The 17,597-nt window shown below is 36.0% G+C and overlaps 1 protein-coding gene and 1 pseudogene across 1 annotated transcript; both read left to right on the top strand.

Annotated features, from left to right (window-relative positions):
• The first annotated feature begins 5,789 nt into the window (after positions 1-5,789).
• Positions 5,790-10,297, top strand: LOC120198386 (putative potassium transporter 12). The gene is made up of 9 exons (XM_039199738.1): positions 5,790-6,171; positions 6,579-6,807; positions 6,906-7,154; positions 7,307-7,357; positions 7,667-7,927; positions 8,257-8,309; positions 8,417-8,531; positions 8,630-8,884; positions 9,022-10,297. The coding sequence occupies exons 1-9, from the start codon at positions 5,908-5,910 to the stop codon at positions 10,071-10,073; spliced, it is 2,529 nt and encodes an 842-aa protein (XP_039055669.1). The 5' UTR covers positions 5,790-5,907; the 3' UTR covers positions 10,074-10,297.
• A 456-nt stretch (positions 10,298-10,753) lies between these two features.
• On the top strand, positions 10,754-13,481 carry LOC120197882 (annotated as a pseudogene).
• Positions 13,482-17,597: the final 4,116 nt, after the last annotated feature.

The raw sequence follows: 17,597 nt of genomic DNA, 5'->3' as shown, positions 1-17,597 counted from the left end.
AAACGTGAATAGCCTAACAAACTTGGCTAGCAGCTCAGCAAACTTGGCTTACAACTCAATAACAGATTCACACAATCTATTAACCACCAACCTATACTATACGCACCTTTATACTAACATTCTCTCCTCTGGAACTTCTGCAACGGCAATCTGCTGACGAAAACTAATGAAGCTGGCCTTGGTAAGGGGTTTCGTGAATCCATCTGCAATTTGTTGCTCAGTTGGAACATAACTCACTTGCAACGTTCCATCTACTACCTTCTCGCGAACAAAGTGAACATCCAATTCAATGTGTTTAGAACGTGCATGCAACATTGGGTTCGCGCTTACGGCAACTGCACTGGTGTTATCACACCAGCACCTTCAACTCCCATATTGAACATCAAAGTCTTAAGTCACATAACTCCCAAAGCCGCATCCGCCACACTTCGATATTCAGCCTCAGTGGTTGATCTCGAAGCAGACCGTTGTTTTCTTGAACACCATGCATGAAACCAAATGCTGCCCCAGAAACACTCCATAGCCAGTGACAGAGTGTCTATCATCCACGTTACTTGCCCAGCCCGCATCGGCAAATGCCACAACAGCAGGAGACCCTCCATTTGCACAAAACAAAAAGCCATGATTCAGTGTCCCCTTCAAATAACGCAAGATGCGTTTAACCGCCAACCAATGTCCTTCGCAAGGTCGTTGCATTTATTGAGCAACACGATTAACACTAAACGCAACATCTGGTCGTGTGTGAGTCAAGTACAACAAAGCACCAACAACACTCCTGTATGCATTAGGATCGGTAAGAGGACTACCAGCATCATGTGATAGTTTGGGATATGGAACATAGGCGTCGATGAGGGATTGGAGTCGTACATATTAGTCTTCACAAGAAGCTCCGTTATAAACTTACGCTGCCTTAACAACAAATGAGAATTTTTTCCCCAGCATTCAAATGACAGCTTCAACGACATCATTGGAATCCCCTGTAAAAACAAAATCGTCAACATATATCAAAACATAAACTCGCCCTTCTTCTGTGCACTGAACAAAAAGAGAGGAGTTAGCTGTTGAGCTTTTGAATCTGATACTAATCAGTGACTGTCGAAGTTGAGCGTGCCACATTTTTGGAGCTTGGCGCAGCCTGTACAATGCTTTCTTAAGCTTACACACCAATTGAGAACCATCGCTAGCAACCTTTTCAAACCCCAGTGGTTGGACCATATAAACTTCTTCGTTCAACACGTCATTGAGAAATACATTATTAACATCGACTTGGCGTAAACACCATCCATTAGTGACAGCCATTGAGAGCACAACATTACTGGTGGACGCTGAACAACAGGGCTGAAGGTATTCGAGAAATCTGGACCAGGCACTTGTGAAAAACCCCTGAACCAGCCGAGCTTTGTATCGAGACAACGTATCATCAGAGTTCCTTTTAATCCGAAAAAGCCACTTGCATCGTATGACAGATCTTCCTTCAAGAAATGAAACCAACTCCTATGTATTATTCTGTATCAATGCCTCATATTCATCTAAAACTGCCAGCTTCCAACACGGATGCTGCAAAGCCTGATGCACCGTATGTGGTTCACTTGTACTCATATCAACCATATTAGCCGTTGAACCAAGTGCCTTTGGCTTAAAAATGCCCATCTTACTTATAGTGAGTATAGGATGTCGATTAAGAGGAGGAGGCATACGCTCACAATCATTTGCAAGTTGGTCACTCACATGTACCCCTCCTGGAACAGCATACACATTCTCAGAAAAACCAATCGAACTAACAGGCGAACCTTCCCGATTAGATACATCAGAACCACGGCTGGAATGACCAGATTGAACTGGATGCTGCACAGATTGATCATCAGGTTGCCCCACACTTGGAGATGCTGCCTCGGTTGGCATCCATACAAGCCTAAGACACGTGTTGCACCTGGAACAACTTGAAGAGATAGAGATGGACGAGCACTAGCAACCTTAGCATTTTTACTATTCGTTGTTTCTGCAAATGGAAACACACGTTCGTCAAAAACAACATGACGAGAGATATATAATCGACCATCATGCCCCAGACAATAATAGCCACGATATTGCATGCTATAGCCGAGAAATACACACGGCTGAGACTGAAATGCTAACTTATGAGATTGAAAAGGCCTTGTATGTGGGTAACAACGACAGCCGAACACCTTCAAATTGATCAAGCGAAGGTGGTTTCATATAAAGGACTTCAAACGGAGACACCCCTCCAAGTACTTTGGTCGGTAAACGATTTATGAGATGAACGGCAGTTATCACAGCAAATGCCCAAAACTTCAATGGCAAGGAAGCCCTAGCTAAGAGAACAAGGGCCATTTCAAGAACATGTCGATGCTTACGCTCCACGAAACCATTCTGTTGAGAGGTGTGTGGACACGTGACGCGATGGTGAATACCCTCTCTGAGCAAAATTGGAGACAAGCTTCGATACTCACCACTCCAATCAGATTGAACAGCTTTTATGCCAACACCAAACTGCTGATGCACCATCTTTTGAAACAATAGTAATGATATCCATTCGACGCAATATGCAGCGGCCCCCAAAGATCAGAAAATATTAACTCAAATGGTTTCTCATAATGAGTCGTAGAAGCATGAAAAGGCAAACGATGGCTTTACCCATTTGACATGATGCACAAACATCTAACATCGCTTTATTTAATGACTTTGGTAAGGCAACATTACAACGTTTACAAGCTTGAAGAATTGTTTCAAATGCAGGATGACCAAGTCGATCATGCCAAAGAACATAATCTGCTTTCGAACCACGAGCTACACAAGCTTGAGGTTTGCTACCACCATTGTCTAGATTGACTTGATTGAAAGTATATAAACCATTCACCTCTCGGCCTCGTAACAAAACAGCATCGGTTTCTCTAGAAGCAGTTATGAAAGATGCTTGACCAATTTGAGAAATGGGTAAACCTTTTCCGTTACCAACAATCAACTTAACGGCATCGGAGTAATCCACTCCGTCCTCAACGTTCAAGGGATTAGAAGTGACGTGGTGAGTAGCTCCGGAATCTAAGAGAACCACTTGGCTTGATCATTTGAAACTGCTGAAACATTTCCAGCTGTCCTAGTGAACTGAACATTCTTTGAGTGAGCACAAGCACAATCATGGCTAACAAGATTAACATTGAACCGACTTGCATTTGATGCTGAATCACTGCGCACAGAACCACCATTGCTGGTAGTGGACGACACCCCTGGAAACGTTTTGTCGAATCTATACCAACAACAGTCAACAAGAAGACCTTTTTACTGCACAACTGACACTGAAAGTCTGAAACCGCACACGCCCTCTGCCACGGCCTCCTTGATTGCTTTGTGACCTGCCACCCTTCGAATCAGAGTATTGAACCGTCTCATGAGAGCCTTCCTTCGCAACCACCTGAGTAACGTTAGCACTGAGACTTAAACCTTCAAATTGATCAAACGCTTTCTTCTGGAGTTCAGCATCAAGAAGTATCGAAATAACTCTATCAAGCGTAACCGGCTCTCGAGTCACCGTTATCAACGCCACAAACGGTTTGTATTCAACAGGTAAACCACCGAGAATGGTGACTACCTTCTCTTGATCGGTCACAGGACTACCGCAGGCAGCCAAGGCGTCATAAATTTCTTTCACATGAGAAATATACGCACGCATAGTCATCTCACATTTCTTGACCACCTTCAGCCGATAATGAAGATTCATTATCGTAGTAGTAGATTTACTGGAGAAAATCTTCATGATAGCACTCCACACCTCCGCAGCCGGCTCTGCTCCGACAAGTTGAGGAAGCAGTTGAGGACTAACGTGGACAACAACCAGGACGCGAGGGCACTATCTTGAGCAACAAAGATTTAATAATCTTTGTTTTCCACAACCTCACCATCGTCACGAACCACAGTTTGCGGCGGTGGTGCAACAGACCCATAGAGTAGCTTCTCCATTTGATGACTCCTCACGGCTAAGAAAATCTGTTGTTTCCAGGGAAGGAAATTAAACTCATCAAGGATCACGCTCACTCTCTTATTTGTGAACGCCTTGTAATGAGCTACAGCCTACAGAGGAAGCACCAAACTTCATTGGAGTATCACCGAACGAATAACCACGAGCGTTTAGCAGAAACGGAAAGAAAGAGAAAAACCCAGGACTCACAGCGAATGATACCATGTTAGCTTTTGATAAAGGAAACTTCAGCATGAGAAAATTGTATTTTAAACAGTGCAACGATTACAATATACCTAGCCTTATTTATATAGCTCTCCTCACATACATACGCACCTTTATAGTAACAAGATAGACTTAAATAAAAAAATTAAATAAAAAGAAAAAAATAAGAAAAGGAGAGCCGACGACAAGATGCCGCCTAAAACAATACTTTAGAAGACAATCTAGAGAAAAGAAAATTTGGAGTTTTCAAACTAGGATCTATCCTTTTAGAGGTTCCTCATATAAGGATTTGACCTTTTAAAATAGTCAAATAAGAGTCTTAACATCTTTTAATCTTCTCAAAACATCAAATAAGGGTCTAACATTTTCAAGTTTGCTTGATAGGAATATAGTCAAACGAGGTGCCTCACCAGAAAAGATTCTAGAAAAGTTAGAATATTTGTTTCAACATATTTGAAAGTGTTAGATAATATTATTTAGAATTCTTTTAATCTACTAACAATATATTTTATAAAGATGATTACTCGAATTTAGATTTTAAAGAATATAATTTCCTTTTATTATCCGTCTCCATAAATCAAAATAAAACCTTATTTAAAATGTAAGATTTGATGTTAACAAAATTTGATTCTGCATAAACTAAGTGACGTCAACAGAAGCTGTTATCATCCATTGAGATCTTAAGTTCAAATATCGTGTATGTCAAAACATTCACAGTATAAATACCGTGTATGTCAGAAATATAAACGTTCACTATTAAAAGATTAAGAGTTTTTAAATGGATACCATCTTATATTAATATAAATTTATCGGGGGAAATTTAAGTTTAATAAAAATTGATTGCTATACTTTAAGCTCTATTAAAATCAGGGTAAACTATAAATTTAGTATTTAAACTATCAGTTTTGATCCATTTTAGTACCTAAACTTTTAATTTTTTTTCAAAACTATACCTAATTTTTTTTTTTCATTTTAGTAACCCGCTATTAAGTTTTGAAAAAAAATGAAAGTATATGTACCAAAATACGTTTAGTACCTAAATCATTAAGTTTTGAAAAAAATAAAAAATTAAGTATTAAAACAGATCAAAACTAACAATTTAGATACTAAACACGTTAAGTTTTTAATGAAAGTATATTAAAATGAAACTAAAAGTAAATTTTAGGTATGATTTTAAAAAAAATATTTAGATACTAAAATGAATCAAAATTGATAGTATAGGTATTAAATGCAAAATTTACCCTAAAAATTATCACAAATCCTGGACAATGGTCGTGATAATATCCATAACTCCCTCGTGATAATATCCATAACTCCCCCATCCCTGGTATGGAAGGAAACTCAAAATGGTCTTTTCGTCCCACACTCTCTCTCCAATCATCCAACTCTATTCATTACTCCATTTCCAGGTTCTACTGAGGAAGGTCTTCTTCCCCTCATCAAATCCGTCAAATGTAACGGTGCCGGTTGCCTGTTTAGTCCATTCACCGTCACCAAAAGCCACCCAGAGTGCCCAAGACAGGAACGTTTTACGTTACTCTTAAACAAAGCGCCTAAAACATTAAATACTATCTATTTAATAATTGCTCCACGCTCTGCATTGAAGTTCACAAGGACACACCCATATGATTTGAGGGCTGAGTTCTTATTTCCGTATTCCTTGAAAAAAAACACGTTTTAGAAGTGGATATTGAAGGGTTTTTGAAGATATGGCAGAAGATCGGATTGAAGAGGGTAGCAGCAGCGTGAGGCTGAGGGGTAGAACTTACAGTGGTGGTGGGGTGGGTGAGTCGAGATGGGTGGATGGTAGTGAAGTTGACTCAGAGTCACCTCCATGGTCATTGCTTGATGAAAATGACGACAAAGAAGGGTATGGATCTTTGAGGAGGAGACTGGTTAAGAAGCCCAAGAGAGTTGATTCCCTTGATGTTGAAGCCATGGCGATTGCCGGTGCTCATGGTCACCAAACTAAGGTTAATTAATTTCATTATTGCTTATAACGTCTTTTGTTTCTTTTGCTCTTCAAAGTATGTGGTTTTCATCAGTGCTTAGGATATTGAGAAATTGGTACAAGAGTTCATGCTTGGAATGACTATTTTTTTTTTCAATTTCTTATATTTACGCTTTAAGTTGAAAACTTGAAATCGCTAATGAAGTTTTGCATCTAACAAAGAAAATGAACGACTTTAGCAAGCGTTGTGATTGAACTTGAAGGGTCTTCTCTGTTTTTGTTTATTCATTTGACATGTACTTTTACCATTGAAAGTGAACCTTGTCTTCAATAACTCAAAAGGATTGTTTTATCAGTTTTTCAAAGTAACTTATTTCCAACAATCTTAACTATACCCTCTTACTAAAATGTGTTACTTTAATTAATCAGGAGCTTTCCATTTGGCGCACTCTTGCATTGGCATTTCAAACACTAGGGGTTGTGTACGGTGACATGGGAACAAGTCCTTTATACGTTTTCAGTGATGTCTTCAGCAAAGTAAAAATAGAATCAGAGGTGGATATCTTGGGGGCTTTATCACTTGTGATGTACACAATAGCTTTGATCCCCTTGGCAAAATATGTGTTTGTAGTGCTTAAAGCCAATGATAATGGGGAGGGTAAGGGCTTTCAGTAGAAATACTCTTAGTCTCCTTACTTTTTACTGGATATTTTGAAGATGATTTACAAGTTAACATATAAATTAATGCGATTGTAGGGGGAACGTTTGCACTGTACTCACTAATTTGCAGATATGCGAAGGTCAACATGCTGCCGAATCGTCAGCCAGCAGATGAACAGATATCAAGTTTTAAGCTCAAACTGCCTACTCCGGAGTTAGAAAGGGCTTTAAGCATAAAAGAGACTTTGGAAAGGAGATCATCCTTGAAGACCCTCCTATTGCTATTGGTTTTGATGGGAACTTCCTTGGTCATAGGAGATGGTATTCTGACCCCGGCAATATCTGGTAGAGAGATTCATACATATTATCTTGCGTCGAAGTTAACAAATTCAGGATTTAAGCAAATACTATTCCAATTTCTGTCTACGTTTTTTTATGAATAGACGAATGGGATTCGATTCTTTGCACCTGAATATTGGAATAATTTTGTGTTGCAGTTATGTCTGCTGTAAGTGGTCTTCAGGGTGCCATTGAAGGCTTTGATACAAGTGGGTACTTTTCATTAGCTTTTGTTTCATATAAAATATTTAGAGTTCATTAACTGCCATCTTCATATAGCAGCCATCATATGATTCCATTGTTTCTTATCTTCCTTATTGTACTCATGTGGATGGGTTGGGGGAAGTGGAGGAGCCTCGAGTTTGATTACTAAATTGCTGTTCCACCGAGCTGGCTGAATATGTAGTATCATATTCATTTAACTAATAAATAAAGATTCAAGAATTAACGAGTAAACTAATTTGGTTTTTCATCATGAACTGTTATTATTTTTTCTTCATTTATCTATTTGTTCACAGCTCTGGTGGTGGTTGTTTCGATTGTAATCCTGGTGGCATTGTTCAGCATACAGCAGTTTGGAACCAGCAAAGTTGGTTTCATGTTTGCTCCTGCACTTGCTTTGTGGTTCTTCTCTCTGGGTTCAATAGGAATTTACAATCTAGTGAAGTATGATACTGCAGTCATCAGGGCATTCAATCCAGCTTATATCTATTTTTTCTTCAAGAAGAACAGAAAAGATGCATGGTCCGCCCTTGGAGGTTGTGTCCTGTGCATTACAGGTGCTGTGGCTTTTAAATAGCAGACCTTTAGCATTGAAGCAATGTTTACTGTCATAACCGGCCTTGTGATGTTACAAATAACCGAACGCTGAAATTCTCAAATGCCCTCGATCACACGTCGAGTCTGGATGAAATATGTTGCTACCACTATCAAACATTTTATATTTATGATGCCATAGTGGGATGCTAAAGATGGACATGCTGGAGTACATATCATAATGCAGGGAACCATTGCATGAAGTCATTAAAATTTGTCACTTGATATGAATATACTTTTATGACCTGCAAAAATATAGCTTAATACTTCTCATTAAAAAATTTCACTACAGGAGCTGAAGCAATGTTTGCTGATTTAGGGCATTTCTCTGTGCAATCCATACAGGTTGGCCCTTCCATTAATTCATCTTAAATAATTACTCAAATAAAGAACCTTGGCTTTTTCATTAGCTACATGCTTTTTATAATTATTTTGTATGTTTCCCTCCTCAGATTGCCTTCACCTTTGTAGTGTTTCCCTGTCTTCTCTTTGCATACATGGGCCAGGCCGCGTATCTAATGAAATACCCTGATTCTTCGGGACGAATTTTCTATGATTCTGTTCCAGGTTACAGATGCTGGCATGCTGCTCAATCTTCATCCATTTTTGTTTTTATGATGTTGCTAGTTTTGATACGTTACATTTTGCTTCGTATGAACAAACAGATAACCTTTTCTGGCCAATGCTTGTGGTAGCTACCATTGCTGCCATGATTGCCAGCCAAGCAATGATATCTGCTACATTTTCATGCGTCAAGCAGGCTATGGCTCTCGGTTGTTTCCCTAGACTGAAGATAATTCACACCTCGAGGAAACTGATGGGCCAAATTTACATCCCTGTGATAAATTGGTTTTTGATGATCATGTGTGTAGTTGTTGTTTCCATCTTTCGCAGCACTACTGATATTGCCAATGCATATGGTTAGCACTACCGATATTGGACTTTCCACCGAAAATCATAATAGTTTATGAACAAGGAGGAGCTGATAAAGATAGCAGATTCTACTCTGATCTTTCGATGATCAATTCTCTGATGACCATCTAAATTGTTTTTGCAGGCATAGCTGAAGTTGGTGTTATGTTGGTCACGACGACATTGGTGACACTCGTAATGCTTCTAATATGGCAGACCAATTTGTTTATCGCTTTGTGCTTTCCGTTCATATTCGGATCAATAGAGCTTATCTATCTCTCCGCTGTTCTTTCTAAAGTCTTGGAGGGAGGTTGGCTTCCACTTGTTTTTGCTACTTTCTTTCTCACGGTCATGTACATTTGGAACTACGGCAGTGTGTTGAAGTACCAGAGTGAGGTCAGAGAGAAAATATCTATGGACTTCATGCATGAACTTGGCTCAACACTTGGGAGTGTAAGAACTCCGGGGATTGGTTTGTTGTATAATGAGCTTGTCCAGGGTATCCCCTCGATATTCGGGCGGTTTCTACTTAGCCTACCAGCCATCCATTCGACAATCGTGTTTGTTTGCATCAAATACGTCCCAGTTCCCGTGGTCCCTCAGGATGAGAGATTCCTTTTCCGAAGAGTTTGCCCGAAGGACTACCATATGTTCCGGTGTATTGCTAGATACGGTTACAAAGATATCCGAAAGGAGGATCATCATGCGTTCGAACAACTTTTGGCTCAAAGCCTCGAGAATTTCTTGCGGAAAGAAGCTCAAGATGTTGCCTTGGAGTGCGGTTTGCAAGAAATGGACCTTGATAGTGTTTCAGTGAGCTCAAGGGATTACGGAACCAGGGGTGTTGTCGATAATGAGGAGCTTAGAATCCCATTGATGCAGGACACGAGATCAGAAGCAGCAGAAACATCTAACCAAGAAGAAGCTTCAGTCTCATTGCCTGCTAGTGTCATGTCTTCAGATATAGACCCGAGTTTAGAATACGAACTGTCTGCACTGCAAGAGGCGATCGATTCCGGATTTACATATTTTCTGGCACATGGAGATGTGAGAGCGAAAAAGAAGTCATTTTTCCTTAAGAAGCTCGTCATAAACTACTTGTACGCATTCCTAAGGAGAAACTGTCGAGCGGGAGCCGCAAATATGAGCGTACCTCACATGAATATCCTGCAAGTAGGTATGACATACATGGTCTGATGATTTTGCCATCCCATCAAAAAGCAGCCATTTTTGACGGATGATTCAGCGGAGGCCATTTCCATGTCAAATATTGCTCATCAACTCTCAACAAGTTTTTGAGTATTAAGCCAAGAATTATAGAATATTTGTACATCAAGATTGGCTCAGTGAAAAGAATTATATTAAACCTGTTCGTATTGTGTGTAGATAGGGATGCAAATGAGGCATTTGTTATCCCATTTTAGCTTGAATTTGTTAAACATCCAACAAGAATCTTAATCAACGCTGCAATGATATAGCAGACAAGAGTTGGTTGTTGTTTTAAGTAATAATTTATGATTCCCACCCCCCTTTCTTATTCATTGTCACAGCGAGTCCCCTCTGGTTCTTTTACTTAATTGTTAATTATTATGATTGCCTTTTCTTCCTTTTCTTGTCTCTTACCCCTTTCCCTTTCCTCTTCCTCTACCGTCTACACCCCCACAGTACTAAAAAAAGCCAAGAAAAAGAACCAACCTTTTCCATTGTTATTAAAAGAAAGAAAAATAAAACCCCATTGAAAAACACACTGTTTTACTCAACCTCTGGAAAAAACCCAGATTCCATATAGGGTTTTGTATTTCTTCTCAATATGTAAAGCTGAATATTTCTTCATATCTAAGAGGCTCTTTGCTGTGTCTTTTTTTTCCTGCTTGAGTGAAAGAGGCAGTGGGTAAGAGTGTGTTGATTTTGGGTATTGTACTTTTGCTTCTTCTTCTTCTTGGAGGTGTCACTTCAGCTCCCACAACTTCTTCACCGGCAAGTAAGCTTCCAAACGCATTGATTTTGATCCGCTTCTAGATTTAAGCTAAATCCTTGCTTTAATGGCAAATGAGTTCTGTTTTTGTTCTTGCAGAGATCGTTAGTGGGTTCTTCTCTAATGCTTTGTCTCCTTCTATGAAGTGGTTATGGTCACTCAAAGCTACCACTAAAACAGGTTAAGATCTCAGACTAATAGAATTCAGAATTGAAGACCCACATTTCCCTTTTTTTGTTTCTTTTGACTTGGAGATTAGCATCTGATGTAGTGGTATCCATGGGATTTATGCATGTATAGCAATCACTGGCCGTCTGATGATGAAGTTCGAGGGTGGATATACTGTGAAGACTGTGTTTGATGGAAGTAAGCTTGGAATTGAGCCTCACACTGTTGAGAATTTGCCCACTGGGGAGCTGCTGATTTTGGACTCTGCTAATAGCAACCTTTATCGGATGTCCAGTTCTTTATCTCTTTGTAAGTGGGGTTTCTTCTTTCTTATAGTATTATTATTCAAATGGTTGACTTTGTTAATTTTTGTTGCATTTGCCTCTAATAATTCATAGTGTTTGCCTTGTTTCTATAATGCTTTTTTTTCTAGTGTGATCTTTGCTTCTTTTTTTTTGTATAATCTTTGCTGTAAACCAAGAATGTTTTGTGCCTATCATAGACATTTGGTGAGTTAAATGGAGTGTTAATTTATTGTGCTCCTCGGTTTTATATAATCGTGTTAAGATTGATTACATGTACAGTTATGGTATTCATCAATTCAATTCTGCAGTCCCGCTATCATCTTGATTTGTCCATGGACAAGTTTTTTCTTGTAACTATTTCATTTAAATTATGGGAGAAATGCAGATAGTAGACCTAGGCTGGTTGCTGGATCCCCTAAGGATATCCCGGACATGTAGATGGCAAGCTGAGAGAGACAAGGATGAACCATCCTAAAGGGCTAGCAGTAGAAGACAGAGGCAACATTTATGTTGCAGACACTATGAATATGGCAATCAGGAAGATAAGTGATTCAGGTAAGCAACGTAGTTACTTAGTTTCCCAAAAGAGGAATACCGATCACTTGTATTTCCCGAAAAAGGAATCCCGATCTCTTGTATTTTCTTTGCATCTTATCTCTGTGCTGCTACTATCCTGCATGCTAAACATTTGCCATCATTTTTTTTCTGAAGTATTTATAGGATCACTCTTTGGCAAGCATAGAGTTTATCATCATTTAAATTTTTGCAATGTCTTAAAATGCTCGAAGAATTGCTAATACAAGTCAAATCTTCGTCAGGTATTACGACAATTGCTGGTGGGAAATTAAACCGGGGAGGGGGACATGTAGATGGACCAAGTGAATATGCGAAGTTTTCTAATGATTTCAATGTAGTCTATGTCGGAAGCAGTTGGTCTCTTCTTGTGATAGATAGAGGAAACAGAGCAATTAGAGAGCTTCAACTGCATTTTGACGACTGTGCCTATCAGTACGGAAGTGGTTTTCCTCTTTGTAAACTAATCCACCTAAATTTGATCTTCATTAGTTTCTGATATTTGGTGGCTTACACTATAATATTTTGTCATTTCAGGAACTGCTGTTCTTGTCGCAGCTGGCTTCTTCGGTTACATGCTAGCTTTGCTGCAACATAGAGTGAGAACCATTGTATCAACCCAGAATGAAAGTATTCAGTGTTATTATTTTGACGTATGCTTTGTCCGAGTATTGTATGTAAAAATATCATCTCCGAAAGTGTTCCTCAATCATAAGTCGTGTGATCGACCAAAACTTGAAATATTAGCATTGATCTAGTCAAGGTTCCAAAATCTTATAAAATGGTTTTTTTTTTTTGAAACATCAGGATTCAGTTAAAGTAAATGCTCTGCTGTATCGAGTCCATGTCAGAACCCCTCGAAATCAGTCAGGCTACCTTTAATTCCAACCGGAGATGAGCAAGAGAAGCAAGAAGGCTTCCTTGGATCCCTTGGGAGGCATTTTGTCAACGGCGGTGTTTCTGCTTTAGATATTTTCAAAGGCATTTTCCCCGATTTCAGAAAGGAATCAATAAGCTATCAATATCAGAGCCAGCACCAGCAACAATTGAAGCACACACTGCTTTGGCCTGCACAAGAGAGTTTTGTGATACCACATGAAGATGAACCCCATCAATCGATGCCCGAACCCCTACTCCACGAAAAACATACTCTTTCATGTCCAAAGATGCCGACAAAATCCATCAGTTGCGCCAAAGCCGGGCCTTTTACAGAGGATGGGATGTTGATATGCAACAGCTGCAGAAACCACAACATCATCACCATCACCATCGCCATCAAGCATCCACCCCACATACCTACTATCAGCAAAACAATGAGAAAACGAATGAGATCGTTTTCGGGGCAGTTCAAGATAAAGCTGGGAAGCGAGAAGCTGTGGTCATAAGGCCGATTGATTATGATCATCACAATTTCCGGTTCCGGCCAAATTTGGGTTACGAACATGACTATTAAATTACGAGAGATTTTGGAGTTCCCTTCCCATTGGAGCAGCTTGGTGTCTACTTTGGTTTGCACTCTCAGCTGACCTAAATTTTGTAAGGCTATTATTTCATTAAACTCTCTTTTCAGCTTGGTGTCGAGAATTAAAATGTTTGAAAAAAAAAACTGAATTGGTGTCAAAGTGACTAACCAAAGTACGTGTACACCCTTAAATGCATGTAGATCCACCGTTGGTTTAAGTGTTGGTATCATTAGGTCTTAGGCTTAGATGTAGAGCTGACATTGTTGATTTTAGAATTAATAACGAATTTTGAGATCTATAGAACTTTTAAATATAAAAGTTTAAATGTATAAATATGAATATTAAAATTATTATTATCTTAATTAAAAATTATCATTGTTTTTGCTAATGTTTAAAATTAATTTAATATTAATTGATTTAATTGCATTATCTGTCTTCGAACTATAACCTTCATTTTGAATTGGCCCTTAAAATTTTAAATATTTTAATTTGATCCCTAAATTATGAATCTAATTCTAAATTAATCCTTAAACTTTTTGTATATTGTTTTATCTAGGGGTGTTCAAATAACCGAATTAATTCGTTTAACCGACCGAACCGAATTAGTTCGGTTAATTCGGTTCGGTTACCGAATTAGTTCGGTCGGTTAACGGTTAAGAAAATTTTTAGAATTCGGTTAACGGTTAATTTGGTTCGAATTCGGTTAATTAACCGAAATTAAATTTTAAATATTAAATATATTATATATAACATATGAGCTCAACCCAAATCATTAAAAACCCAATTAATATTTTAAGATCCAATAACTTTTAAACTTAAATCAATATTAATTAATTAAAAAATTATATAAATTGTTTTTATAATTATATATTATTTAAAATTATGGCTAAACCAAACCATTTAAAACCCAATTAATAATTTAAGATCCAATAACTTTTAAACTTAAATCAATATTAATTAATTAAAAATTTTATCTAAAATTTTTATTTTATAATTATTTAATATTTAAATTAATTATAAACTTTTTTGAATTAAAAATATTTAATTTTATATAAATTAGAAAATTTTAAAAAAAATTCGGTTAATTCGAAATTAACCGAATTAACCGAAATTTATTTGGTTCGGTTAATATGTTTGAAAAAAAATTCGGTTCGGTTAACGGTTAAAGAAAAAAAAAGTTTGGTTAATTCGGTTATGGTTAATTCGGTTCGGTCGGCCACCGTTTTAACCGAATGAACACCCCTAGTTTTATCCCTAAACTATGACCCTCTCTCTAAATTGGTCCCCAAACTTTTGAATATACCAAATATGTAATTAATTTCAACCATAGTTTAACCTAAATTTTATTTTCAAACTCATAATAATATATCTTGACCTAACGATTTGATTAACAATGGATGTGATTAGTACATATGAATAGTTTGGGAAGAAATTGTAATATTTAAAAAGTTTGGGGACCAATTTAGAATGAAGGTTATAGTTTGAGGATGAAATTAAAATGTCCAAAAGTTTGAGGACTAATTTAGAATGATAATTATAGTTTAGGGATACAATTGGAATATTTAAAAGTTTATGGATCAATTTAAAATGAGAGTTATACTTTGAGGTCATGTAATGCAATTAACTATTAATTTGATTGATGCTAAACTAGAAAATGATCACATGCGGCAACATTAATATACGGTTAAAAAATCTTACCGATTTTGTTATTTTTTCTACCGGTTTTGTTATTGTTGGGCACTTTACCAAAAATGTTAAAAAATATTGATGTTTTATATATAAATAATAATGTTTTAGGTAAATTTTTTACCTATTTTACTATTTAAATAATAATAAAATCGGTAAATTTTTTTAGGTATATGTGTCACAATATAACTTCCCTGTTAAACTAAATGATTTAGTTAACAATATTCTTTAGGGTTTTGAACACTGCAACTTCACGTGATTGCAGAAATAAAAATACTAGTGTGATTGTTGCGTAAAACAATATTGTTGCATTTTCGACCGTTGCAGATCCATAATGGTGTAGTACTTGGGAAGGGATTATCAATATTTGGTAAACTACAAGTTTAATATTTTAATTATTATTTTTGTTCTGTTTTAGTTATTTAATTATTTTTTTAAAATTATATATAATATTATATTTTAATTTCATTTTGATCATTCACCGTAAAAAAAATTAATAAAAGTGTAGACATAGTATTTTTTAATTTTTTTAATGATGATATCACATTGTCTAAGGGTGATATGTTAACATCACCATTAATTTTTGACGACGAATGAACAAAATCAAACTAAACCTAAATGTTAGGTATATTTTTTTTAAAATAAATAGGTGACCAAATAAAATAAAAGTAATAATTAAAATACTAAATGTGTAGTTTAACCTTAATATTATATAATTGAAAGTACATATTATGCTAATACTACTATAATTAAAATTCAGTATATTCTTTTTTATCATTTTACTACATAAATGACACAGACAGACAAACAAACGAATATTCGAAGCACAATAAAATTATTTTTTAAATTTATGTAGACGCTCTTCATACATATGAAATGGCTTAAATTTAAGGTTATATTAATGTTAATGTATTAATTATCGATTGATTTGGTATGATCAGGTACTGGACTCTTAAGTTTCTTTTCTTTTCATCTTCATTAATAGATGGTAGTATTAAATTTAATGTTAATTATCGACTATTGATATTCTTTATCTTTTATTTTTTTATGTAGTATCTTTAATTAGTTTTTTATTTGTATTTACTTTGTCTGTATGATATGATTTTATATGTCTTTATGATATGTTTTTTTTATGTATTTTGACACGTTTTTTGATTATTTGATCTTTTTCATTTATTTATTTCTAAAGATTAATTTAATAATATCATAATTAATCAAGCTATCGCTTATTTGCTTATCTTTTATTTTTTATTTATTTTAAAATTGAATTCAATAAAAAAAACGTAAATCGAGAGATATCACAATTTCTTTTCTTTTTCTTTTTGATATTTTTCAAATATATATTATTAAAACCCGATTAATTTATTAGTAAGTTAAACATTTCATTCTTATAATTTATATAACAAATACAAATTTGTCAAATTCATATTTTTAAATATAGCATCACAATATTTTATTGGTTTAATGTACCTATCATCCCCTCCCTTTGACTTTGCTATGCAATTCGACTACTGAATTTTTGATGCAATTTTTTTTGTGTGGATAATTTTAAATTTTATTACCCAAGATGCTATGCAATTTTTTTAATGCAATTTGACACCTTGACTTTGGCTTAAATTATAATTTGCACCCTAACTTTTAAGAATTAATTTATCCTTAACCAAGTATTTGAATTTGTATTAAATTAAGATTTAAAATATAAATTAGTAATGATATAATGTCAAAATTAGCTCTCCACGTTTATCAAATTGACCATTTTGACTCCTATTCGTTTTTGGAGCATTTTAGCCCCAAATATTTTATTTTAGGATAAAAATTGTCTCTAACTTTTGATTGAATAGTGATTTTGTCCCATATTCTTTTTTCTTAAACATTTTGCCTCCCAACATTTTATTTTGGAACATTAATCATTGTTAACTAACGGTTTCGATCCACATAAGTGTCTTTTTTGTCTCAAAATGAAATGTTATAGGCAAAAATGCTCCCAAAAAAGAATATGGGCTAAAATGACTATTTAATCAAACGTTAGAGGTTATTTTTTGACATTATGTCATTTATAATTTATAATCAATACATATAATAAAATCAGAATATTTGAAAAGGACCTAGGTTTAAATTAAATGGTTAAATTTGGGCCCATATAATTACTTTAAATTTGTTTAAAGTCCTTCTAATTCTTTGCTTAAACATGAAGCAGGAATGGGATAAAGAAAAGAAATTATTTTTAGCTTCCTTTAATTGCAAGTAATTGCCGAGCAATTAGGCAAGAATCTAATTCCCCTTATGCACACTACTTTTATTCTTTTTATGGGAATATCCTAAACCTATGTCCACAAGCAAGAATTGTACACTTTATTTAAACCTTGAACTATATATAATCTATGGTGCTGGAAGCCAAGAATTCCACCGTATCGTTCTGTGTTTGATCTGATCAGCCATGGAGGGCTTGCAAAGGGAGCTGCTCAAGGAGGGTCGTTTCTTCCATATGAGGAATGGGTGGTGTAGGAAAGATCAGTCTTGCCAAAATAATATATCCCCACAACCAAGTAAA

Source organism: Hibiscus syriacus, unplaced genomic scaffold, assembly GCF_006381635.1.
Source record: "Hibiscus syriacus cultivar Baekdansim isolate YM2019G1 unplaced genomic scaffold, ASM638163v2 tig00117056_pilon, whole genome shotgun sequence".
In the NCBI taxonomy this organism is placed as follows: Eukaryota; Viridiplantae; Streptophyta; class Magnoliopsida; order Malvales; family Malvaceae; genus Hibiscus; species Hibiscus syriacus.
The sequence above is the reverse complement of the archived record's forward strand: the minus strand, read 5'-3'. Positions and strand labels throughout refer to the sequence as shown.